This window comes from Alosa alosa, chromosome 24 (genome assembly GCF_017589495.1).
Source record: "Alosa alosa isolate M-15738 ecotype Scorff River chromosome 24, AALO_Geno_1.1, whole genome shotgun sequence".
Lineage (NCBI taxonomy): Eukaryota > Metazoa > Chordata > Actinopteri > Clupeiformes > Clupeidae > Alosa > Alosa alosa.
In genome coordinates, this window is record NC_063212.1 from 16,036,727 (window position 1) to 16,063,516 (window position 26,790).

Consider the following 26,790-nt stretch of genomic DNA (forward strand, 5'->3'; position numbering starts at 1 on the left):
CATTAAGATCAATTTACAAAAGATGATTTTATATTCCTCTTTTTAGTCAACTTTAGCAGAGGTGCCAACCATTCTGGAGGGTACTGTATATGAACATCCTAAAAAGTCAGCACATCAATTATTACATCAGTACATCAGATCAGTACATTAAATATGTCCCTGAAAGCAATACAAACCTCCCTCTTTTCTTCTCTACTACTCTTCTCTCCAGTTTACAGCTGTTCACATACCACCCTTCCACTTTTCTAATTCATTTTCCTCTATCAGTCTCTCCCAGCAACCTCTCTGCTACTCTACTGTCCTTCATACAGTCTCTCTCCATCATTTCTCCCCCTCCAGCTGATGTGACCCTTGACCCCGACACGGCCAACCCGTGGCTGCAGCTGTCCGAGGACTGCCGCCAGCTGCGGCACCTGGGCTCGTGGCAAGACCTGCCGGACACGCCCGAGCGCTTCGACACGGTGGTGATCGCGCTGGGCCGTGAGCCCATCGTCACGGGCCGCCGCTACTGGGAGGTGCAGGTGGGCGACAAGGACGACTGGTACCTGGGCGTGGCGCGCGCCTCCGTCAACCGCAAGGGCCGCATCGCCGTCAGCACCTCGCACGGCTACTGGGCGCTGGCCATGAAGAAGGGCGGCGAGTACCGCGTCTCGTCCAGCCCACCCCTGCTCCTCGCGCTGCCCGCCAAGCTCAAGCGTGTTGGCGTGTACGTGGACTACGAGGAGGGGCAGATCTCCTTCTACGACGTCCTGGCGCGCAGCCACCTCCACACCTTCCTAGACACCTTCCAGGAGACACTCTACCCCTTCTTCTACCTGTACTGCTGCGACAAGGCCTCGGACACCATCGCCATCGGCCCCGCCAGTGACAAAACCCTCATCAAACAGTGCCTGGAATAATGTCTGAGACTCTAAAATCCGAAATGATTAATACTTTAAAGGGGACCTTGGCAACTATTTCAACATAATAAACCCGTTTAGAAATCGTCCCCAGGCAGAAAACCAACCTTGCAACATTGAGACTACTGTCCTGTACTGAAAGAGAAGTGAGATACAAGAAACTCGTTTTAAATTGTGTTTCTTACCTTGTAACATCCACATAGTTCTGCCAAACTTATGCTAACCGTTCGCTAGCTTGTAAACAAATCCATGTGCTTTATCGTTACCTTTTCCCACAGTTTGAAATAGCATAATGCACAATTTCTCCAGCAGAGGGGGAAATCCTGCCAAGTTTCCCTTTAACATACTCCCTACTGTACTTAATGATTGAAGTCTTTTATCTTTATATTTCTTTTATTTCATAAAGGTTGTTTTCTGTTGTTTCTTGAGTAGAAATGATAATTTAATCTTTTAGAATTTGTTAAGTATGCTTTCACTGCCAGGCATGAGTAAAACAGTAGTATTTATAATCAATCTTGAAATAATTTAGACGGTTTAAGATGTTTTTAGTGAGCTTTTGAACTAGTCATTTTTTATATATATATATATATATATATATATATATACACACATATATACACACACACACAAAATAAAATACAATAAATTCAGTTCAGGTCTGATACATCTGTTGTCTTAAATGGGGTGATCCAAATCCAAAACAAAAGCAAAAAAAAGACTTAAGAAATATACAAGTATTATTACATCATACTTTCCCAGATATGGGTGGCCTAGACTGCCCTGAACAAAACCACCAAAAACAACATATAGCAAGTATACTGTAGATGACCCTTTACAATGACCAAGATAATAGCTTAAATCAGTGTTTCTCAAACTTTTTCAGACCAAGGACCAGTTAACCAATAAAAAAACCCTCACTAGCTAAAAATAAAAAAAAATAGATCTACTCTAGCAGTATATTACACAATAGGCCTACACTGAACCACCTTGCTTATTGTCTTTGCACCTTATTTAGCTTACTTAGGCATGTTGCAAAACTGTTTGGATTTACATACAAGTTGCTCACGGACCACTTGGGACAGCTTGCGGACCACCAGTGGTCCCTGGACCACACTTTGAGAAACACTGGCTTAAATGTAAAAGTAGTAAAATTACACTGAAAATACAGGCCTTAAATGGTTAAAGTCCAATGTCCAATGCAAATGCATTCTCAGCACAGGTTAGTAAGACTGCTGTGCACAATACAGTCATGAACTGTATTGCCATGGAACTCTTTGGACTAAAAGCAGTATGGATGTCTGTGAAAGACACTTGTAAAAACATATCTCTGTTTCAAGTTCAAATACAGTTAAATAATTTGTAAAGAATTGCTGGATTGAAAAGTGACTAAAATAGACTGACATAAAGATGACACAATCTCATGCAAATCCAATGCAAACACGTTCAGACCGAGCCAAACCCAGCCCTACAGGCTTCGGCTCTCATTTCAATAGAAATGAAACTTGGACCTTAGAAATGTCAGCATGCCGTAAAACAGAACGGGAAATAGGAAGCATGTCAGAAGACAGAAACCAAGGAGACAAGGTACCGCACCTTACTGCTCTCTTCTCAACACGTCTCAACTGAGCTCAAGGAGACAACATACACTTGTCTTTGTAAATTCCTATTTCAGATTATATTGCAATATACAGCGTGTATGTATACAATAATTTATTTCCTATACTACATTGGGTGCTACTTAAAGTTTGTAGTAGTTTATCTGTATGCTGTATTAATATTTGCTTCTGTATGGTTTTTGATTTGATTAAGCAATTGGTTAACACAATGTCACTGAGAACACCGGTCCATTCCACTGATTTAATAGTGATTGGCTGTAGTCTATTTATAGTTCTGACACATTCTTCTCCGCAAATATGTTTGAAAATATGCAGGACAACTGTTAGGAGAAATGGCATAGGTTCTATTTATCTGTTTTAAATAAGATACTTTTTCATGTTGCATCCAGTATTTGAAAAAATGTTCTGTGGGAGAAGCTGTACACGAATCCGATCAAAGATCAAATGAAATATAATGCTTGTTATAAAATGATAACAAACGATAAACAACTAGAGAGAGTCAATTATTATACAACCTGTACCACTTGTAAAACCAGTCTGCAATCCTGTCTTCTTTCTCCTGCACAGATCAAATACTCACTTCCTAGTTTGGGTATCACAGGGCAGCGCACAAACAAATAAAAGAAAACAAATAAAAAATTACTTTTTGTTGATTGCGGAAATGGCCTGTGCTTCACCTGTGCGCCCCTCCCTGGGCTCCGCCATGAAAGCCTCGCAGCACCTGCGTTGCTCCATCTGCCTGGACTTCTACACAGACCCAGTGACCACGGTGTGCGGCCACACCTTCTGCCTGACCTGCTTGGACCGCAACCGGCACTACAACGACACGGGGTGCCCGCTGTGCAAGAACTTCCTGGGCGGCAGCGGGCAGCTGAGGGTCAACGTGGTGCTGAAGGCCCTGGTGGAGGAGGAGGTGGAGGCGCTGCGGGCCAACACCTGTTCCGGGTCGCCGGACGAGGTGCCGTGCGACTTGTGCCCGGCGAGCAGGAGGCTGAGGGCAGTCAAGTCCTGCCTGGTGTGCCTGAGCTCGTACTGCGCCGAGCACCTGGGGCCACACGTGGACCGGCTGAGGCTGAAGGGACACAAGCTGGTGGCGCCGCTCGGCGATCTGGACCAGAGGGCCTGCTTGATCCACGGGCGGGCGCTGGAGCTCTACCGGCCAAAGTGCGAGGGCAGGGACACGGCCTGCCTCTGCACCATGTGTGTGGAGGAGGGAGATGTGGTCATCCCAGTGGAAACAGCCCGGGACAGGAAGAAGGTATGGGGGTGGGGGTGGGGGATGATTCTACTGCATCTATGTCATACCTGGACTTGACGTGAGGTTAATGTGTTAAATTATTCTTTCTCTCTCTCTCTCTCTCTCTATGTGTGTGTATGTGTGTCTGTGTGTGTGGGTGTGTAAATATTTAGTCTGAGTGGGGGAAAATCAAGAGTGGCATTAAAGAACAAATTCGGGAGAGGGAGAATAAGCTGAAGGAGTTTCAGACCTTGGCTCTGGACTGCAAGGTAATGGAAAATATGAATCTTATATTGAGATCTGATCAGACATGTACGACTATATCGGAGAGATATTAATATAATATTTTGGGTAACTACTCACTTCACTACTAAATACTCATTTGTGCTTAGTAATTAACATTCAAAGCCAGTTCAAATATTTATACTAAACAATGTTTAGCCACATTTTAATCCATTAACAGCATAAAGAAGAGTATTTATGCTTTGCAGTGACTTAGTCTCATAGTGGAACTTGCTGTTTTGCAGACTCAGATAGAGGCAGAGATGAAGGAGGTGAAGGGGGTGTTTGTGGAGGTCATGAAGGCTGTGAGGAGGGCTGAGGAGGAGGCGCTCGGGCCTTTAGAGGAGAGGAAGAGGAGGGTGGATGAGGAAGAGCAGAAGCTGCAACGGGGGCTAGAGGAGGAGATCGGGAAATTTGAAGACTTCGTCACGAGGCTTAGCCAGTTGGAGGACGACGAGGATCACGTTCAGTCTCTTCAGGTCAGCACATGCCATGACGGGAAATGTTACGAAAATTTGAACTACTCCATGATAATAGTTTTGTATCTGTATTGGAGACTCTTTTAGAGCTATTTGTTTGTTTATGTTTTTGAGAAAAAGTTTGACAAGTTTTAAGTGAAGCAGAATGGATCTGTTTTACAGTAAAATACTCTTTATTCAGCATAACATGGATATTTACCCTTCAGAGACTTGAATCTAAAGACAAATGACTGAATTGGTATATAAATCATGTTTTAATTAACAAATTAACTTGCCAGACAGCCACCCTCTTGTGTGAAAGGCTGAAATAAGCTGCTCTAGTGGATATGATTAAGATTACAGTAACTGGGTAATACTTCATGCACAATATTGACCACTACTTCCATTCCCGTTTCCAGAGGTCTCCCTCTGACCCTGCCCTGAAAGGAATGAGGGACTGGACAGATGTTGCCATGGATACAGACCTCAGTTTTGGCACTTTGAGGATTACCCAGGCGACCATGATGACAGACATAGAGGCTGAGTTTGAGAAGCTAACATCTCTGGGTAAGACAAATTCACTTTTTAAAAAAAAATAGTTATATATATATATAAATATATATACAATGACCCATACACACACATAAATTACCCTTTCCCCCTTTTCCCCAACAAGCATCTCTATTGTTCTATTGTAATCCTGTAATACTTTACTCTTTACTTGGCAGAAATGAGCAGAATCCAGAAGTTTCTTGGTGAGTTTGTATTCCTAACTATAGAGACATTCAGTTGTTGTGGAAAAACTTTCAGCTAAGTTCATGAAAAGGTGGAGGATTTCAAACTGCTTATGTGACATAATTGTCACCACTGATGCTGCGCTCTATGTGATGCAGTTATAGTCCTGATATAGAAAATGATGAGGTATGATACATGCATATTATAATAGTGTAAACATATTTGTACTTTAGAGTAGGGTAGAGTATATCACTATTAGTGAGTTAGTTCCTTTAGGTAGTTTTAAAAGTTCAGTTCCTAATAAATGTCCACCAGAGGGAGTATGTCACCATGATAGAAAGTGTAGATGACAAGATCAGGGCCCAGTTTCCGGATAACGACGGAGACACACTCTTAAGAGGGTTTTCTACAATTCATCTTACGATCGTTCGTTTGGTTTTTCCGATTGTTTCCCGAACATGCTCGTGGCGTGAACGCCCGTGCACTGCTCTTAAGGAGCTGTCCACGTTAATAGTTCTGAAATATCCTCTAATTTGATGGTGATGTCAGGTGACAGCACGTCACAGCTATAGGCCTACCGTTTAAACTTCGGATCTACATATTAATTCACATTAGGCCTAATACGAAAATAGAAACACTTTGACATCTGCATGTAAGCATCCCAAGTAGGTTATATACCACACACAGACATAAATAATTGTAATTATTTAGGATTAGATTGTTGCACCATGCAATCATTTTTCGCTGTGTTTGAAGATAAGAAAGAAGTCGAGCAAGAAAGTGAGGAAATGTGTAGGCTTAGATTATGATGCAGTACAGACTAAACCATATGTTCCGTTCTCTGCTTTTACTCATAGGCCTAATAAAATATAGCCTTGACTTAGCAAAGATAATGGCAAACTATTCTGGCAACGTCTCGTTTCATAACTTGATTGCATTTTTGTCCGCTTTTCATCACACTATTATGACCATTAAATGTAGGCTATGCTATTTTGCACACTAAAATCTGATTCATCACAGGTAAACACAATAAAGAATGGGAACGTAAGTTGGATTATGTATTCTAAATTGTAATTCCTCTGTATGTCCTGTTGGTGACCTCAGTGAGAAGTACTGTTAAGACGCTGGTAACGAGAACTCTGGAGCACTCGTAGATCTACGACTGTTTTCACGACGTTCTTAAGCTACGATGGTTTCGGGAAACAGTTCGGGAAACGTTGACCCTCAGCTCCCCTTAACAAATCTTAAGACGTTCGTAAGAGGGACTTTACGACGCTCTTAGGCTTAAGATGCTTTCGGGGAACTGGGCCCAGAATTTTAAATCCAATATAACACATGTATTTTCAGAAAACAAAACAGATTTTCTAATTTATTTGTATTGCATACTTGGATGACAAATACTCCATGGCTATTGGATGGGCATTTATTACATGCAATTAGACTTAATTATTTAGAATTATTGCACGGCCCTTCACAATGCAAGTAGAACGCTCCATTGACTTGAATGGGATTTCCCAAAGTTCTCGCGGTCATTATTTTTGACTAGAGAACATCTGAAAAATGAATGACCGCTGTCAATGGCAACGGAATTTGTGTTTCTAATTCAGGTCTTATCATATCACTCTGCAAGTACTGGAACTTCATTCAAAAGTGAAAAGCAGACGGTTGATCAGCTGTGTTCTAAAAAATGTTTGATTCAAGTTCAGCGTGTGTTGTTGCAAACTATTTGTTTCTCAGCAAAAGCCATGATGAACGTTAACAAATAGCTATAACAGGCTAAAGAGTCATATTGTGGGGAGTTTATTGTTTCGTTTTTGTCAAGTAGCCGTGTCATATTCGCGTTTGGAAAATAGCCGTGTCATAGTCGCGTTCTATATATTATCCCTTACCTAATTTCTACTATTTTCGTTGGTTATCGGTCATGCCAGCTTGCTTGATTGCTATAGCCTTCTGACATCTTATTGCATTGGTCTTTCTTCTGTCAGCTGACGTGACTCTGGACCCAGACACAGCCCACCCCCACCTGATTGTGTCCAAGGATGGGAGGGAGGTGAGCTACGGGGACGAGAGGCTAGACGTCTCCGACGGTCCCCAGAGGTTCGACACGTTCAGCAGCGTCCTGGCACATGACGTGCTTTTCTCCAGCGGCCGTGCCTACTGGGAGGTGGAGGTGGGGGACAAGACTGGCTGGGACATTGGAGTGGCGAGCGAGGAAGCCAATCGGAAGGGGGCGATCTCTTTCAAGCCCCGAGATGGTTACTGGGCCCTTGTGCTGTACGGGGAGGGCCAGTACGCAGCACTGGATGATCCCAGGGTCAGCCTTTCCCTCCAGACGAAGCCACGGAAGGTGGGGGTGTTTGTTGATCGCAAGGAGGGCTTGGTGTCTTTCTATGATGCAGATGTCAAAGGTCACATCTACTCGTTCACTGGCTGTTCCTTCTCCATGGGCCTGAGGCTCTTCCCCTACTTCAGCCCCCATCTTTCCACTGGACAGAACTCCGAGCCATTGGTCATATCCCCTGTTAAACACTGCACTTAATTACCATAGGTTATATAGGCTCATTTGTGTCAAACTTCCAAAAGTCCAATACAATTATATTTAATACATATGGTTTTATGTGTGGGAGCATAATGCATTAATCAGGGCTCGAATTATCTTTTTGTCTCTAAGGGGGTCTCTCTCTCATAAAAAGTTGGCACACCCCGCGCCTAACAAGGCGATACAATTAAACGTGTGCAGTGCACAGTAGGCCTAGGCTTTACCTTGACACATGCACACAACAGACAGAGATTTTTCATAGAAATTGATTCCTTTTAATTAATTTCAACATATTATTGATTGTAATAGTCCATATTTCATTTGAATTTCACAATACAAAGAAATAGACTAAACGATTTAATCTGTGCCATTCTCAATTTCACAACGTAACTCATTTGAACCAGACCACTGTCTCAGATAGGCTATCCTCAGTGTTAAATAGGCTAGATAGATAGATAGATAGATACTTTATTGATCCCCAAGGGGAAATTCAAGGCTACAATAATGCATGTAGTATAACCTATAAACAGGTGTTTCAAAATATTTGGCAACTTTCCGCAGCTCTGAATGGCAGAGCATAGCTACAGATCAGTTCACACAATCATTGAAGTAGGCTGCATTATGGGCCATAATTTATGGCTTTGTCAATCAACATAGAAGAGGTGAAGCGCAAACAGGACTTTTCAGCACGTATCAAACCATGTAGTCTTGCCCAATGAACGCCTATGTAAATAGACAAAACACTCACATCAAAGCAGGACTTGCTCAGACTTGTGAGTGCTGTCAAATCGATCGTATACGGTTTGCTCATATAGGCCTAGTCTAGTGGTGTGGTGGTGAAGTGCAGTCATGCTGCGATAAAGAGCGTATGGGTAGCCTATATTTTAATTTAACGTCTTTAAAGGTAAGAGATCGCACAGGGATGGATAATGAGCGGTTGTTTAAGATTGAAATTACAATGCCAGACACCTTCAGATATAAGACCCCCTCAGATTTTTGACTTTGTTGCTTTCATTGGAGCAGTCCTCACTCTATGGGAGCTTGGCTCCCTCTGGCTCCCACATAATTCGAGCACTGGTACATATGCTAATATGTGGGAGTGTGTATGTGTAGCACAGATAATACTTGCGTGTATCGCAACATAATTCATGACACTGGCAAAAAAATGTTTCATTATTTATTTATACTCGTACATTTTTAAAGTCAACATTGTTATTAAACTTGATCTTTTCCCTCTCTTGTCTCTGCATCAACCGGCATTATTGAATGACGAAGAATGAGTTGCATAGACATTTGCTACCACAACTGTGTTGGTTCCCTTGTGATAAGATCATTTGATGTTTTGTTTGTGTGACAGGGCCCTCAGGTTTATCCAACTAAATGGATGAGGACAGAGGCAGTAGTATAAACAATGTTATATTTATTATTTCTTTTCTTTGTTTAAAACGGATGGCAGGGGCGTACAGTAGGTAAATCCGATAAAAACAAAATCACAATACACAACACAAAATAATCAAAGAAAACAAAAGATAACACATAACCATAGATTAAATGCCCAGTGGATTGGTGGCTGCTACACGGCCTGAATTAACACAGGTACAGTAACCCTCGGATGGCTGCCCAGCCCCAAAAGTGATCTATGGCCATGCACACACACAAACACAAGTGTAACACTCAAGCTTTCTAAATACAACCCACACGAGTATAAATAGGTGTTCAGTACACGCTCAACCACTAGAATGTGCCCTCACCGCAAACTAGGGGAAGGCGGCAGTCCTAGAGTACCTTAACTGTGTTACCTAATAGACCTAGCAGGCCATACTAGCAAACAGGGGGAAGGAGGGGGCATTCAATAAAGGAAACAATACAAGACAAAACAAAACAAAACACGCTATTCAGCCAGTGGAGTGCTACCGATACAGCTACAATGAATAGCAGAAGCTATAATGAACTAGTACTACCTGGGACATAGACCCTATGGCCCAAGAGTAACAGTCTACTGTGTGGAGAAACTAGGTTGGGAGTCACAAAAGAACTCAATATGAACTAATACCACCTGGGGCATAGATAGACCCCTATGCCCCAGGAGTAACAGTCTCCCGTGTGGATAAGCTAAGTCAGGGTTACAAGAACCCGTTAAAAACTAATACTACCGGGGAGGGATAAGTCTCAATAGCCTCGAGTAACAGTCTGAAATCGCTAACTGGCTGCTAATATGAGCTCAGGGATGGCAACAGCACTACACCTGGTCGTGTAACAGACCCTGGCAAACAGTGTAAATGCACCAGTGTATCACACTCAGACAAGCATACAACACAAAGAAAATAAACCAACACAAACAACCATACCGTACATCCAACTTTGACGTGCTGTTAGTTTAACACTGACTAATACCAAAAGAAACTCTAATGGGGGAAAACAGTGGTCAAACTGTAATAGACAGCCAGCTGTGATCTCGGCCTTTTCCACAATCGAGCTAGCCCAGGGGAACAGGAGCAGAGGAGGAAGTGTGTCAGACGTCCAGTCTATAGTCACAGGAAACAGGATAGGAGAAGATGACAGTCAAGCAAGATGAGCCAAACGTTCGACGACACTACAACCACCTGCCCCGTGTTCAAACTACGTGGCTAAACACAAACTCTCACTTTATGCTATTACCTCCATGTCAGACAAACGTTCGGTGGTCACGGCAGTGGCAACAACTCACATTAAAAGTGTAAGGAGTACATGAAACATTCCACCTACCCAGACCACAGCGAGGGAGTTGTTCGCAACCAAACCCAGCATGAAGTGCGGTTTGTACCGACCAGGACAAGCAACTAGCGTGCACCAAACAATTTGGGAGAGCTTCTGTTGTGTTTGTCGGGAAGGAAGTTACGTACCCATGACCCCCAGCCCGCACGCCCAGGTGATTGCAATTAGTCGTGATCCTGACCTGATCACATTTGCCTGACTAATAGCAGGGCTAACCGATGCAATTGACGCTGGTCTATGCAACTGCAGTCCCAAAGAATATTCTTAAAAAAAAAAACGGATAAAACAAAACGCAAAATTGATATGAGGGTCGAATCTCAAATATAAACCAACCAAAGGGCTGCAAGAAACTGTCTTGCGGGCCGGATTTGGCATGTAGGCTGGGAGTTTGAGACCACTGCAGAGGTGGAAAGTAACAAAATACATTTACTCACGTTACTGTATTGAGTAGTTTTTGTGTGTATTTTGTATTTTTTAAGTAGTTTATAAAATCGGTATTTTAAATTTTACTTGATTACATTTTGAGTTAAGTATTGTACTTTGCTACATCAAAAATCCCATCCGTTACTTGAGTAAAAAAAAAAAAAGTTAAGACTGACGAAAACGGAAAGGGAGAAAAAAAAAATCGCGCCCTAAACCACTAGCCTAGTGATAATGATCAGCATGTAGCCTACAACAGGACATGAATCAAGCTGGCGCCATGCAGTCTTTCTGAAAGTGATGGAGCTGGATCAGGAGATGCATTAGATTAGCCTAACCTATGAAAGTGTATTTTCCGCTATTCCAATCGGTTGTCTCAGTTCATTTTAGCACTAATGATTGCGGAGATATTTAAGCAAACACCATGGGATTTCGTGTTTTGACGTTTGTGCTCACCTTTCTTTGGAAATAAGTTTATTAGCAGTTGTTGTTTCCCCTCATTTTGATGTCTATCTTTTTCCTGTTTTGGCCTTTGTTTTTAGTAACCTGACTTGGCTTTCTTGGAGAAAGACATTGCACCAGCAGCAAAACAATTAGCGGTCCACTACTAGCGATGCTCAACTAAATAAACAAAAGATAGACTACCTTATGAATCGTGCAGGCGGACTAAACCATTTAGCTCTTTAGCAAGGGAGAGTGAGAGTGACCTTACACAGTTTCCACTATGTTTTGTATACAAAATCCAGTCAGTCAAACTTTAAATTTCGTCTGACATTCATTTTGACATTTAATTTGGAAGTTAAAATATTCAGGTAAAATAAATATATGGTGGAAATAAGTATTGAACGCTAGCCTAAACTTCTAGTGAGTCTATTCGAAATTTTCACCACACATTATATTAACACACATATAAAAAATCCAAACATAAGAGTTTTATGTATTAAAGTGGAATGACACAGGAAAAAAGTATTCGTGCCTACTGACATTTCTTCAATACTTTGTGGAAAAGCCTTTGTTTGTAAAGACAGCTTCAAGACATTTCCTATATGACAAAACTTATTAGTGATTTTGGCCCATTGTTCTAAACAGATTCCAGGGGTGAATCCTGATCTTTAGTTACTTCCAGAACTATTTAATTGAATTGGCTGCCTTCAAGTCTTTCTGGAGCTTTCTCCGAGTGGTTCTTGGCTCTTGGAATTGACTATCCTTCTGACTCCCTGGTCAGAAATATTGCGAGGAGATCCTGTGCATGGCCGGTTGATGATGCAGTGATGTTTCTTCCACTTGCAGATAATGGCTCCCATGCTGCTTACTGGAAGATTCTGATGTTTTGAAATGCATCTGTAACCAGTTTCATTGATATGTTTTGCAACAATAAGGTTGCAAAGGTCTTGGGAGAGCTTTTTGCTTTTATCCATCATGAAATGTTTCTTGTGTGACACCTTGGTAATGAAAAACCTAGCCCATTAATATGTAGGCTACTAACCAAGCTTATATTAATTTGATCAGATAGAAAGGATAACTACTCTCTATACAGATTCCAGCTCGTTCCTTCCCTTTCCTTGCCTTAGTGCTTTTTCTTAGCGTATTCAATACTTTCTCCCTTTGTTATTCCACTTCATTACATGACTCTACTTATGGAGTTGTTTGGATTTTTTATGTGTGGATTACCTGAGTTATTACTAATGCCTGGTGAAAATGTTGTGCCCCCTGTATTCCACTTTTCACGGGCCCTCTCCTCCATTGGGGCCCTATACTTCCCACTTTCCCCCCCCAGTCGCGGCCCTTTAATCTGCTGAACCTTCTGCTCGTTTCCAAATATAAAAAAACTCTCTGCAACTCAATATTGGCCTGCCTGCCTCAGCTGCCTGTGAGGGGCTTTTCAGTTGTGCTGGATTACTGTTCACTGCAAAGCGACCCAAAGATGAGTGCAACTAACTTTGAAAATCAACTACTGCTCAAACTTAAAGGAGAACCCCGGTGATTTTTCACATAGATCTCCATTTCTCAACGTCCTTTTCAGGCAAGTACCTCCACTCTGCGGCCATATTGCAACACTTTTTGGGCACTTATCGTGCATCTATTTCAGCAGAAATGCGTGTGCGTAAGGCTTCACGGAACCAATCTTGCTCCAGCAGTGAGATCACAACAGATGATTGGCACGATGTCTTCACAGCACACCACATAATTGGCTCAATGTATTTTACAACACACCACATGATTGGCTCAATGTCACATGTCGACGTTTTGCCGCGGAAGGGTTGTGATATGTGTAGACATATGATGTGTAGACAACTGCGTTTGACCCCATACATTACTATGACCCCATACATTACTATGGAGGATTTTTTGAGTGCTGTATCTCCTCATTAGAAAGTCTTTGGTAAAACTGGTTGTTCTGGTATCCCCCAACTACCCCCAACTAACTAAGTAACTTTTACTTAAAGTACATTTTAAATTAACTACTTTTTACTTTTACTTGAGTACATTTTCAGATTGGTATTTTAACTTGTACTTGAGTAATATTTCATCAAGGTATTGGTACTTTTACTTGAGTACAATATTTTCATACTTTTTCCACCTCTGCTGGCCTAAAATCTTAACACTAACTGTAACACTCCCCAAAAAGCTGCAGAGGGTAGGGTCAAAATGCATTGTTTAAAAAACAAAAATGCATTTTTTAAAATACAACACACACATACACACACACACACACCTCAAATTCCCATCAGTGTTTTACAACCTTTAACGTCAGATATATACTTAGAAATTATGTGGTAGCATTTTTCTTTGTCATGCTACACCTAAGTAGGTCTGCCAGTGTGACTTGCTTGTGTAAATGCCCAAAGTAACCAGATCTTGCAAGTAACGTCTTCAATAAATAAGATAATCATAATGAATAAAAAAAAGAATCGGTTACAGAGGAATTGGATGATTTAAGATGTGTGTCATAATGAATAGGGAGATGTTTGACAAGCATTTAATACTGTACATCTTAAGCTCATATACTAGTGCACAGTGCAAAAATTGCTGTGCAGACAAGGGACTTATGGCTCCTACACACAGTTGCGTGCGTTGCAGTGCTGGAGACACATCCCATTCACTTTACATGGGCTCACGTCATCCGTTGCCGAACTGAATTGTGGGTCCGTTGCGTCGCGTTTTTCCCGTCGCTCGCGTTGAGAAGTTCAGCTGTTGCTGCACCGACAGACGGCACCGGCCAATCAAGCCAATCGACCGACGGCACCAACCAATCAAATTACGGTTATACTTCAAGTCATTTGCATAGCTAGCGTCGGGAACACCCACTGGCATGCGTCGACGGAACGCAACTGTGTGTAGAAGCCGATACACGTTAATTGAGCAAACAGCCACATCAATATATCCCTACGGAGTGGGGAGAAGTGGGGGTAAGTCAGTCAGACTGACACTAAATGTCTTCAAGTGACCACAACAACCACTGTTTTGGGAGTGTACAATGTGATAAAAAAAGATCTTTCTTACAATGAGAATGCTATTTTAATTATTGACTTTTTTTTATTATTTATAAGCCCTTAACACCTATATGAGGAGTGGCATACATGGCTTAGTATTAATGTAGTCACACACATAAGAACTATGTAGTCATAACAAAAAGAGGCCAGGTAAACAAATGTCCAAAAGTGTGTACCTGTTCACTATGAGGGCTCCAGAAGGAAGAGACCCAACATCAATGGCAATACCTGTACACTATGCAATGACCTTTGACATGCTTCTCTCACACTCTTACAAAATTGATGCTTTGTTCATTGCTGAAATGTTAAGATACTTTGATACAATTAAACATTGATTTCACAATAAAGACATGGTTGGTTGTGAGATTATTTTTTAAATAAATTGGGTAAACTGACATGGTCTTGTCTATAACCGGTCCCATTCATGTTGGCTAAGACATGCAGTGTATAGACACTGCTTCTCTTTACTGACGCCGGCTGGTAAAATATGGTATTTTCTAGCCCTAGTGCCCCCCATCATGTGTATGCTGGTTATCACTGCCTCAAGCACACTGTGAGGGAGTGTTGAGGGAGTGGCAGGTGGGGGTTAGAGAGCTGCACTGAGCGTGGACCCACTGAACTAGACCAATATGGAAACAAACCCTTTAGTCAAGCAGGCAGATGTCAGTGATAGAGAAATGCCACAGCCCGGAAAGCTTATCTCTAGAGTAAAGTGTAATTTATTATTTTCACAAAAAGAAAAATAGGACAAAGGCATGAAGCAGCTGCTCTCTGTCTACTCTTCACCTTGGCCTTGCCCTTAACCCTTGTGTTATCCTCAAATCTTACCGACACTCTTTATCCATGGGGTCAATTTGACCCCAGCTAAATAAACCCTCAGAAAATGATTATAATTCATATTGTTACCCAGTTTTTTTGTGACAGGTACTTAACAAGAGTGTAATAACCACCATCAAAAGCCCTACAAAACAATCCAACACCCCTTTATGAACCTTGGAACCCAGGCTGGCAATATTGCCCATCTAGTGTGGGGAATCCCTCTAGTGCAGGGATGGATTACTTCACGGGCCTACCGGGCCCAGGCCCAGGGGCCCTGAAGCCCAAGCCTTTGCATGGAATCATTTCCTCAATATCAACAAATCAGGATGTAGACTATGAATCTGATTGAATTTAGTATTGGCCATCCCCAAAATGCACCAGAATACAGGAAATCACATCAAACAAATTAAAAAAATTCTGGGGGAGGACTCCCAAATCCCCCCTCTCATATATGCAACAATTAGTGGGAGGCCCTTAATACATCTGGGCCCAGGGGCCCAAAAGTTTATAATCCGTCCATGGCCCAAAGGCTTGCTGTTGCTTCCCCTTTTGACTTATACAGTCCTGCCAAAATGATTTATATGTAATATGTACTTGTGTATGTAATAATGATAATAACATTATGTTCTCATACTATTCAAATAATAATATCCATAATGTGACAAATATTCATGTATCCTATGTTTCATACAGCTGGGGTCAAACTGACCCCAAGGAACATCAATGTACAAAATATTTGTACAGGACATTGAAAACAAATTGTACAAATTTCATGCTAACTCTGTTGTACCCTTCAATTGAGGAAAAGTCATGAAACATGAAAAAAAAAAAAAAAGTGAACCATATATTTTATGATGTTAAACGTTGCTTGGGGTCAAATTGACCCCAAGGATAACATGAGGGTTAAGATGGGTTACTGTGCCAATCACTGTGAACACGGCAGTAGCACATGAGTGTGAGCGTTGACTGACACCGGCGTCCGTACATGACTAACAGCAGGAAGTATGCCTTCCACTTGTTCAAGTGCAAGCACATCCTGAGCACCGAGTTCAACGCCAATGACAAGCGAGGAAGTACCTGGACGTGAACAGGCTCTGCGGTAGAGACTGTGTCCAAATGTATATTCTTCAGATAGGACACACACACACACACACACACACACACACACAGTAGATACTATAGGCACATCCTGTAAACATAACATATGATGAGGTATTTGCAATCCAAAAAAGCTTGCCCTCTTGTTTTGACCAACAGTAATTTCCCAATGAACGACAGACTGTGAGCAACAGATGTTAGCGCAATCAACACATCTCCACTCTGGACGTTATGAGTCAGCTAACATTACATATTTATAACATCAAGCAATCACACACATGGCTATGGCAAGTAACCTACTTATTATGACTTAACCTACGTTATAGGACAATGCCCAAATGAAACATGATCTTGGCCACAAGCATGAGCCAGCACAACCAACAATGTTTGTTATGGGCACAGAAGTCAACCCATATACAGCAAAACATATTGATTATTACTTAGGTTTACGTGATCAACTGAACATGATGATGCTATTCATTCTAACTCACGAATAATCTTAATTTCTAAAATCTCTAACAATAATGATCTGACCTTATTTCTTAAATGAATAGATAATAAACATCTACTATTAGCTGCTCATGTTGGTGTACTGCAGCTGACCAAAGGTCATATGAGGTCATACCTCAGCCACACCTTCACGTATCAAAACCAATGGTGCATTTATTGAACCCTCATTAAAATTAGTACATTTCTCAAAACAATTAGAGCAAACTGCACCGCATATGTGGATTATCTGCATCTGTATCTTGCTCAAAATGCTTATTTATGCCTCAATACCAAATATTTATACCAATGAAACTGTCAGTGCAATCAAAATGACAAGTCCTGACGCCTTTGTTTATGTCAAGATAGTCAAACTGTTTTTGTCTTGTTAATATGACAGTTCACTCTGTAAGTATTTTCTAATGAACAATGAGTAATGAACAATGGGATTAATTGCATGACAGTGGATGTTCCAAAGTTTTTTCTGTTGACAGACATTGTGACAGTAGAAAGAAAACAACGGCTTTTACAGCATTGTGGAAATGAAAAATGACCAATATACAGTAAAACACCCCTTGGTCAGAGCTCTGCACCATTGTACATCTTATACATCCTGACGTTCCTGTTTGTCAGGAACTGTGCTAGACAGACTATGACAACTAGTTATAGCTCAACACTTTTGCATGTAATGACTCAATATAAACTCAATAACGCCAATTTGTTTCATGAGGTTGGACTATTCAGCATGGGACCAGAATAGTGCATTTTGACCAACATGACATTAGCGATGGAAAAGGTAAAAAGCAACAGACATTTCTACAAAATCAGTTGCATGGATGTTCTAAAGCATTGCTGTTTGTTCAAGATGGGGACAAACTGCTTTAATGATGTGCACAAGTGATGATATGGAGTTTAAACAAGCAGTTTTGAGAATTTAAATGGATATTGTGCACGAAATGCTCCTCAGGTAGCTCATTGGTTTACAGTGGAGCGTTAGCTGTGTTGTCTTCTGCTCCTTACATCTTCTGTTATTTTCTGCTCCTTCACTCCAACAATGAAAATATTGTTTGCCCAAAAATAACTATTTTAACGCATGCATAAATTCTTTTACATCTTAACGTGGTGATTTACTAGGTGCAACAACCAACCGGGTCCGTGTATACACTGATTAACAATAGCGGCAGGTTCAAACACACCCGGCTCCACTGGAAACAAATGAGCTACCTGAAGAGCCTTTCGTGCATACAGTAAGTTCCATTCTGATCTAAGAAATGCACCAAAGCGACTGAGAAAAAATGTAACACTAATTAACACTCACCCAGAAAAAAAGCTGCATAGAGCATGGCAAACATGTCAAAACATTTCAAACGAAATTAGATGCATTTCTGGAAACAACCTACCCATACACACGCACTTTAGGGATGGTTAATGGAGACATATGGTGTATTTTTCAGAATTTGTGTTTCAGTTGAAACGCTAATAAAAAAATTGTTGCATATAGCAATATAATATAATATAATATAATATAATATAATATAATATAATATAATATAATATAATATAATATGCAATTGACGCCTGGGTGTGCTCATCGTAGTCTACCATGCACACACCATCCATTTCAACATGCACCCCCTAACAGAAATTGGTTCCAACAAACCTCAGACAGCCTCATTATTAAATGAAAAAAAATGAGTTGCATTGTCTATTTGTCTAGACATTTTCTACCACAACTATCACATATTTGCAAGGATTAGCTCATCTCATAACTATGTTAGGTTTGTAACTTAAACCAACACACTTTTCCACAACATTCTATTTTTTTTAGATGCACCTGAATATCACAAGACCTTTGTGCATGGCTTAGTATTAATGTAAGCATAAACATAAGTACTGTTTATGTACTACTGTACAGTCTACAGCCTGACCTGCAATACAGAATTAACAAGAAAGTGAACTGAGAAGTTGTGGGTGGACTCTGCAAGTACAGCCAGATTAGAGATTTCAGAAGGTATTACTCTGAAATTAAGTGACATCAGATGACGACACATTTGGTATATATATCATCACATTACTGACTTCAAACTACTTTGAGCTTCCTTCAGAGAGAGCTGCCTCAACGAGAGCACTTCGACTCCATCGCCACCAGACACCAAAGACGTTGAAGGTAACATTTCACAGGTCTAGGCTGAGGCTGAACTCAACTCATAAGATAGAAGTTTCCACTAATGGGGCTTGGGCCATAATTTGAAGCACAGCAAAAGCTCAAGTCTAGTCGAAGACAAATGCAAAAGAAAACACATCACAACAGCTCACAAATACATTTGATCTGGTATTTATGCCAGAAGCACAGACATTTGTAAGTGTGGTTAACAGTTGTGGTTAACTTTTAGCCTAATTCACTAGATTGCTAATTTCTCGCTGACATTTTTTTATGAATGAATGGAATGTTGGTGTAGTTTTAACGGTTAAAGCAGAGAGAGTTAAAGCGGAGTAATCAAAGATCTTTGGTTACAGTGTATCATTGACGGAGTGATTACTAGCAATAAAAAGTATTGAGTTGCATTGTGCTGGGACATCGCCACTCGTCATAACTCATAGAATGCCTCTCGTCCAATCAAAAATTAATAAAAAGCTCGACCAGACCTAGCTGTTGTATAAAATATAAATATACAATAGTAATGACAACAAATAATAATACAGTCCTTATTATTTAAATAAAATCAAATAATCTGAACACATTTTTTCCATGCAGAGTTTAATTAAATGCAATGTGAAGTTCATTTGAAAGTCGGTAAAAGCATTTTAGATGTAGATACAGAGAGCATTATATATACAACCACTGTTGTGACACTGACTATATCAACATCGGCAAAAACAGCCATTCATTTTCGGTTTATCAGTACTGTATGTTTGTGAAGTAATAAAAGTAAAATAAGAGCATATTACCGTGCTGTATCGGGAGGGCCAGTACGCAGTGTGTCAGCTTCTCCCTCCAGGCGAAGCTCAGGGTCTTTTTGACCGTGAGGAGGACTTGGTGTCTTTCTCTGATGCAGAGGTCAAAGGTCACATCTACTCGTTCACTGGCTGTTCCTTCTCCAAGGGCCTGAGGCTCTTTCCTATGGCAAGCCGATTCAGATATCTTGATATCAGGCATAATTGTCATGTACATGCAAGCCATTTCTGTCCACTAGTTAACTAGTGAGCCATTTCTGTGTGAATTAGTTAACTAGTGACAGCCAAAATGCTCACTAGTTAACTAGTAAGGCCCAAATTCTCTCTAGTTAACTAGTTCATATGTTTCATATCTTACTAGTTAACTAGTAATGCTCAGCACGTTCACTAGTTAACTAGTGGACACTGATATGTGCACTAGTTAACTAGTTTAAAGACTTCTATATTTTACTAGTCAACTAGTAAGGTACAAAAATGTTTACTAGCTGACTACTGAATGTCAAATTCCCTTGTTAACTTCTATGTAATTTGGCCAGCGGCTTGGCATTTATTCTGATATCTTGATATCAGGCCAACATGCAAGCCATTTTTGTCAACTAGTTAACTAGTGAGCCATGTTTGTGCACACTAGTTAACTAGTGACAGCATAAATGCCCACTAGTTAACTAGTGAACACATATTAGCTTCACAAGTTAACTAATGAGAGCCAGAAATGTCCACTAATTAACTAGTAAAGGCCAGAATGCATACCAGTCAGCTAGTTGAAGGCTTTTGGGTCTCACTAGTTAACTAGTGACAGCCAAAAATGTGCACAAAACTCCTCACTAGTTAACTAGTTGGAGTAGGTCAATGTCACTAGTTAACTAGTAAACCATAAATGGCTTACTAGCTAGCTAGGTGATGGCAGCAGGCTCACTAGTTTGTGACACCGTCACATTAATTTAAGTGTTCCTTTACATTTATTATTGCACGGAACATTATCTTGATTTCCTATAATGTTTATGTATGAGGAATGATATTCATATGTATATCTGTGTAATATATGTATTGTCCACTGTGGTTTTGGTAAGAATGTGGGGTGTCTCTTTAAGGCCTCGCCGCCCATGATTGCTATGACCACGCATACAAGCTTACTTAGGGGGTGCGTCAGGTGTTTGGGGGTCGGGTGGAGAGATTCAGCAAAGGCAGGGTGTTTGAATGCGGGGCCAGTATTGTTTTGCTGCAGCCACATAGAAAAAAAAGCTAGTTCCCCTTGGGTTTGAGAGCTCAAAAAAAAAACACGTCTTAAGAGACTGCTTTAAGGGAGGAGAGGAGAAAACATTGTGCAACTGCATAGACTGTACCTCATCGCGCGTCTCCAGCAAGAGGGCGTGCCCGACCCCAAACTTCAACGGCGTGTTGTTGCGTTGCCCGGCGTTCAACGGATCTGGTGAGATCTATCTCGTTTGGGTATTTTTGGCGTGGTATATCACTAAAATCAGCTTGACCTTTTGCCTTTTTGTTGTGGATTATTTATTTTTCTGGCTCCGACAGAGGATTATTCTGCGGCCTACCTGTTTCCTGGTTGGAATATAAAGACTATAGCGCCGATCCTGGGAAAGACTTGAAGTTTTCGTTTAGTTTGGACTTTTTAGTTTAATTTTGGGGACTGAGACAAGGGGAGAGATTCAAGTATTGTGTGGTTGCACGGGATAATTGGTGTAATAATAATATACTGCGTTAAGCGCTGCGTCATTCAATTCAACTGTTTGCGCGTCTTTTCTTTTGTTCAGCTACGGCCTGAATATTTGTTGGTTGCTGTGTGCTTTATTAACGGCAGTATACCGCTCTTATGCATATGTGTTGGTGTAATAAGGCCAAAAGTATTTGTGACAGTATTGAAGCGGTTTGTTATTGTCGATTACTACTTTCATTCCAAGAACCTTTTGTGCGTTTATAGTAACACAGCTGTTTAAAAGGACGAAGGGCTGATTGTTACAGATGGTGGCCCGCACGGGAATGAAATGTAATTTTTGACTTTGCTTTATTATTACTATAGTGCGGGGAATATTGTCTGCTGTTGTTAACTTGTAATTATATCCTGTATATTGCTGAACACACAAAAAGCAATAATTGCTTACACACTACACTGCTTTGCATTGAATATTAAGCACTGTTTATTACGGAAAAGGGGAGATATGTATCAAGAAAGTGGTCCAGCTCTAATTGAGCTTGACGAATCCCAGGACGAAATCTCTGAGCATGGCACCGGGCTTCTACACCTGCATCAGGGGCACGGGCCTAGTGAACCGCACCATGAACCAAGGGAGATGCATGGGTCACTAGAAGAAATCCTGTGGGGGAAGTAACATCACTAATTAGTTCACTTTACCTGTCAGACCCAGAAGAGAATGAACAAAGCATTGGAGATGAGGGAAACACATCTTACCTCACACTTCCTGCTCTCACAACCATTACCACCGACTTAGGTTCAGTCATGGACAGACTAAATACGCTGGAGACTGACTTCAGAGATTCTGTTAATAGTGCCTTGAACAGAGAAGCAGGTATAAGGAGTTATGTGGACCCGAAGTGTTGAGGTGCTTGAGCAATGCATGATAACAACACTGAAACAGTTTGAGGAAAAATTAGTGGAGTGCTTACAAAGGCGTGATGAAAAATGGAAAGCAGAAATGGAACGGCTGAAGCGCGCCAGCCTTGTTGCTCTCCCGAGGGCCTTATCCACGCGACGGGGGAGCTACTATTCTTCCACCTCATAGCAGCTCCACTCCTGCCAAGTTTCCTATGGTGTTCCATTGGCACCTTGTTACTCCAGTGCGTTCACACAAACTCATGCTTCTCTTAGCACGGCAGGGCCTGTTATGACCCCGGCTATCAGTGGCATCATTCCTCTTCTCACCAACGTGACCACTCCTGACATGGCAGCTAGTTCTGACAGTGCTGTGCGCCCTTTTCTCCTCATGTTCATGAGCTCATTCCAAGCCAACCAGCTCATAGTGTGGTAGGTGCCCAGCTTCAGACACCCTTCACGGGGAGCACTATCTCAGCCACCTACACAGCCTTTACACTAAGCACGAGCCTCTCACCTCTTTTGAGTGCTTCAGGTAGCCAACCCACCCTCAGACCTGCTGTGGTTTATTCCAGGCCGGCTATACAGATGGAGTTTCCTTCTTTTAGTGGGTCCAGGGAAGTGGCCGATGTGCTTAATTTTGTTGATCGCTCGCGAAAAATTTTTTTGCAGTCGGCCATTGTCTGATGCAGAGCTGATAGGAGCCCTGTCCAACAAGCTTTTAAAGGGCCAGCACATAGCTGGTGGATGGTGGCGAAAAACAATGTGCACAACTGGCCTGAGTTTAAGGACGCCTTTAAGGATGCCTTCCTCCCTCCTGATTACCTCACCGAGGTAGAAGAAAAGCTACGGGACATGGTACAGTTGCCAGATCAGTGTCTGAGGGATTTTGCTTACGACTACGTGCTCTGTGTCTGCGGTGGAAACCAGACATCACAGAGACTGAGTTGGTGCGCAAGATCCTGAACAACTGCAACCCTCGAATAGCTGGCTGTCTCAGGGGCACCGTCACAAACGTGGACCAGCTGGTTCAGATTGGCACCCTGGTGGAGAAAGACTGCAGCTCATCTAAAGAGTACTGGGGAAAGGTGGACCAGCAAAGGCCAAGGAGAAGGGCTTAAAGAAGACCCAGGACAAGGGGCCTTCTAAGGATGCCAGGAAACCTGCTGATGTGGTGACAGTAGTGCAGCTGGGACGAAGCCTCCAGTGGTGCTCCTCCATGTCCCAATTGGGTGAGGGGAAAGCAGTGCCATGCTGTGTTCGGACACTGGATGCACCTACTCACTCATGCAGCAGAGTGTCTGGCTGGAGCTGGCTCGTGACGGTGGCGACTGAAGCGAGGATAACCAGAGCTTTGCCCTGGCCAATGGAAAGACTTATGGGGCTGTGGGAAAGACACAGCTTTTGTACACCTGGCATGAGGTGATATGGGCTCTGGAGACATTTATCATGGCTGACAACCACCTGGCTTTCCCCCGATCATCCTAGGCTTGGACTTTCTTAGCAAAACCTCCACCATCATCAATATGGGAGACCAGACCTATGGAGTGAAGGGACCCAGGGGCTATACTTTCCATCCTTTTCTGTCTCACCCGCTAGGGGAACATTGAGGCAGGAGCCTGAAGATCGTTCAATGCCAGCCTATATGTAGCTGTTCCCTGCCCAGGCTCATTGGGTCCATTTCCATCATTGGGAGTAAGCCTCCTGTTTTCCAGACCACCCTCCAGAGGTCAGGAAACTGTTCCAGGCCTGGCCCATGGTATGCTCTGGGACACTAGGCAAGACCAGAGTTGAGGAACACCGGATCTTCACCACTGACGAGGTGCCTGTCCGCTGCAGGGCATACAGGGTGTCGCCCTTCAAGCGGCAGATCATCGCTGACCATGTGGAGCAGATGCTCAAGGATGGCATTATTGAGCCATCACAGTCTGCCTGGGGTGCTCGGTGGTCTTAGTGAAGAAGCCAGATGGCTCCATTCGATTTTGTGTGGATTTTCGGCGTCTCAATGCCAAAACCCACCCAGACGCCTACCCCATGCCTCTGATCCACGAACTATTGGAGTCTATGCACGGTGCAGCAGTCTTCAGCACCCTTGACCTGAAATCCGGCTATTGGCAGGTCGCCATGTCATTGAGACAGTAAAGGCCAAGACAGCCGTGATAACCCCCATGGGCCTCTACCAGTTCAGGTGTATGCCATTTGGGCTCATGAATGCGGAGCCACGTTTCAGCGGCTAATGGAGAAGGTCCTGGGGAGCTTAGAGGGAAGATCTGCTGTGTGTACATATTGACGATGTCATAGTCTTTTTCGCCAACGCCTGAACAACATCTCCGGGATCTGCACGGCGTCCTAGAGAAGCTCCATAAGGCTGGCCTGACACTTAATCTTAAGAAGTGTGCCTTTTCCGGCAGGAGCTGAAGTTCTTGGGCCCGCGTAGTTTTAGGACAAGGGCGTGCAGGTGGATCCAGAAAAGACTCTGGCAGTGACCATGTATCCACCGCCCACTAACATAAAGACCCTCCAGCGTTTCTTAGGCCTTGTGGGGTGGTACCACAAATTTATTGACCATTTCACAGAACCTGGCTGCTCCCTTGAATCGGCTGAAGAGGAAGGATGTAGAGTGGGTCTGGTCAGAGGAATGTCAGCACAGTTTTGATCAGCTGAAGAGGGCACTGGCGGACGCACCTATCCTCATGCAGCCTGACACCTCCCTGCCATTTGAAGTCCACACGGATGCCAGTGATGTGGGTTTGGGGGCTGTGCTGGTGCAGAGAACAGCTGAAGGGGAGATGGTGATAAGCCCACGCATCCAGGGGGTTGCGTGGTGCAGAGTCACAATTACTCCACCTCTGAAAAAAGGAGTGTCTTGCAGTCGTCTGGGCTGTTGAGAAGTGGAGGCACTACCTTGAGGGGGCGGAGTTCACTATACACACAGACCATGCTGCCTTGACCTGGGCCTTCAATTGTCCGAAAACCTCCTCTCGCCTGACTCGCTGGATCCTGCGACTCCAACAGTTTAAATTCAAAGTCCAGTACAGGAAAGGCCTCCATAACATCGTGCCTGATGCCCTGTCCCGAGCTGTTACACCTCCCTCTTCAGCTGCAGTCTGTGTGTTTGGCCGAATGCCTCAGATTCCTCCGATCTGCCCTCTTCCCTGACTGAAATAGGAAGGCACAAGAAGAGGATTCAGAGGTCACAGACCTAGCCAAAGAGGCAGACACCCTTAGTAGGCTGGACAGGATAGGCTTCACAAAGTTGCAAGGCCTCCTGTATCGTGGGTCGCCCTGTGAAGGAAGGGGAAAAATATCAGCTGGTCGTCCCAAAGTCTCTTTGTGTCTGTCTTTCTGGCCTACTTCCATGATCATCCTCTGAGTGGGCATCTGGGCAGGCTGAAAACACTCCTGAGGATCCTTGAGGTAGCCTGGTGGCCATCCATTCGCAAAGAGGCGTGTGGAATCGTCCAAGGTCTGTACCATTTGCCAAGTCTACAAGGCTGAAAATCAGAAGCCGGCTGGCCTCATGCAGCCTACTCTAGTGGAGGACCCTTGGGAAAAGCTGGGGATGGACCTCATGGGGCCCTTTCCCCCGCAGCAAAAAAGGCAACACCTTCCTTTCGTCCTGGTGGATTACTTCACAAAATGGGTCGAGATGTTCCCTTTAAAAGATGGCAAGGCACACCGCGTGTGTCCGTCTTAAAGGATGAAATCTTCACCAGCTTTGGTGTCCCACGGGAGTTGGTCTCGGACCGGGGCCGCAGTTCACTGGCCATGAAATAGCTAACCTCTGCAAGACCTGGGGAGTGGCGCGAAATTCACCACCAGTTATCACCCCAAGCCAACCTCACGGGCGGTCCAACCGGTCCATCAAGACAATGATTGCGTCATATGTGGGGGACCAACATAAGAACTGGGACCAGTGGATCAGGGGAGTTCCGTTTAAGCCATCAATGCTGCCCATCATGAAACCACAGGCGCACACCTGCAGAGCTGGCTTTCGGAAGAACCCTGAAGGGTCCACTGGAGAGACTCATCAGTTCACCTCCCATGCCACAACAGTCACCATACACACTCCTGGAGAGACAAAACAAATGAATGAGCAAATCAAGAAGAGAGTTGAGGCGTGTCAGTCCAGACAAGCCAGGTATTACAATACCCACAGGAGAGGGGCACAACTCCTGCCGGGAGACCTGGTCTGGGTCCGTACTCACCCACTCTCTAAAGCATCAGAAAACTTCTCATCGAAGCTTGCGCCCAAGTGGTCAGGTCCAGCTACTGTGGTGAGAAAACTAGGCCCCATCAATTACCGTATACAGTGGAATGACCAGGACAAAAAAATGGACACTGTTAATGTGGTCAACCTGAAACCCTACTTCGGGGTTCTGGCCCCAATGCCTCCGGCTGGGGGGGGGGGATCTGTGACACCGTCACA

General features: G+C 43.0%; 1 protein-coding gene and 1 long non-coding RNA gene across 2 annotated transcripts in view; one reads left to right on the plus strand and one right to left on the minus strand.

The window, feature by feature from the left end:
* The window catches only part of LOC125289089, a 13,254-nt gene extending 5,313 nt beyond the window's left edge, over positions 1-7,941 (plus strand). The window contains exons 7-13 of the mRNA XM_048235768.1: positions 340-897; positions 3,052-3,773; positions 3,926-4,021; positions 4,280-4,513; positions 4,912-5,059; positions 5,221-5,247; positions 7,213-7,941. Coding sequence (XP_048091725.1) covers positions 340-897; positions 3,052-3,773; positions 3,926-4,021; positions 4,280-4,513; positions 4,912-5,059; positions 5,221-5,247; positions 7,213-7,766 — 2,339 coding nt within the window. The 3' untranslated portion in view covers positions 7,767-7,941. The remainder of the gene's footprint in view (positions 1-339; positions 898-3,051; positions 3,774-3,925; positions 4,022-4,279; positions 4,514-4,911; positions 5,060-5,220; positions 5,248-7,212) is intronic.
* A 14,155-nt stretch (positions 7,942-22,096) lies between these two features.
* On the minus strand, positions 22,097-22,506 carry LOC125289254. The gene is made up of 3 exons (XR_007192600.1): positions 22,436-22,506; positions 22,221-22,321; positions 22,097-22,125 (listed from the first exon to the last, which is right to left on the minus strand). It is a non-coding gene; the product is annotated as an uncharacterized LOC125289254 (long non-coding RNA).
* Between the last annotated feature and the right edge of the window lie 4,284 nt (positions 22,507-26,790).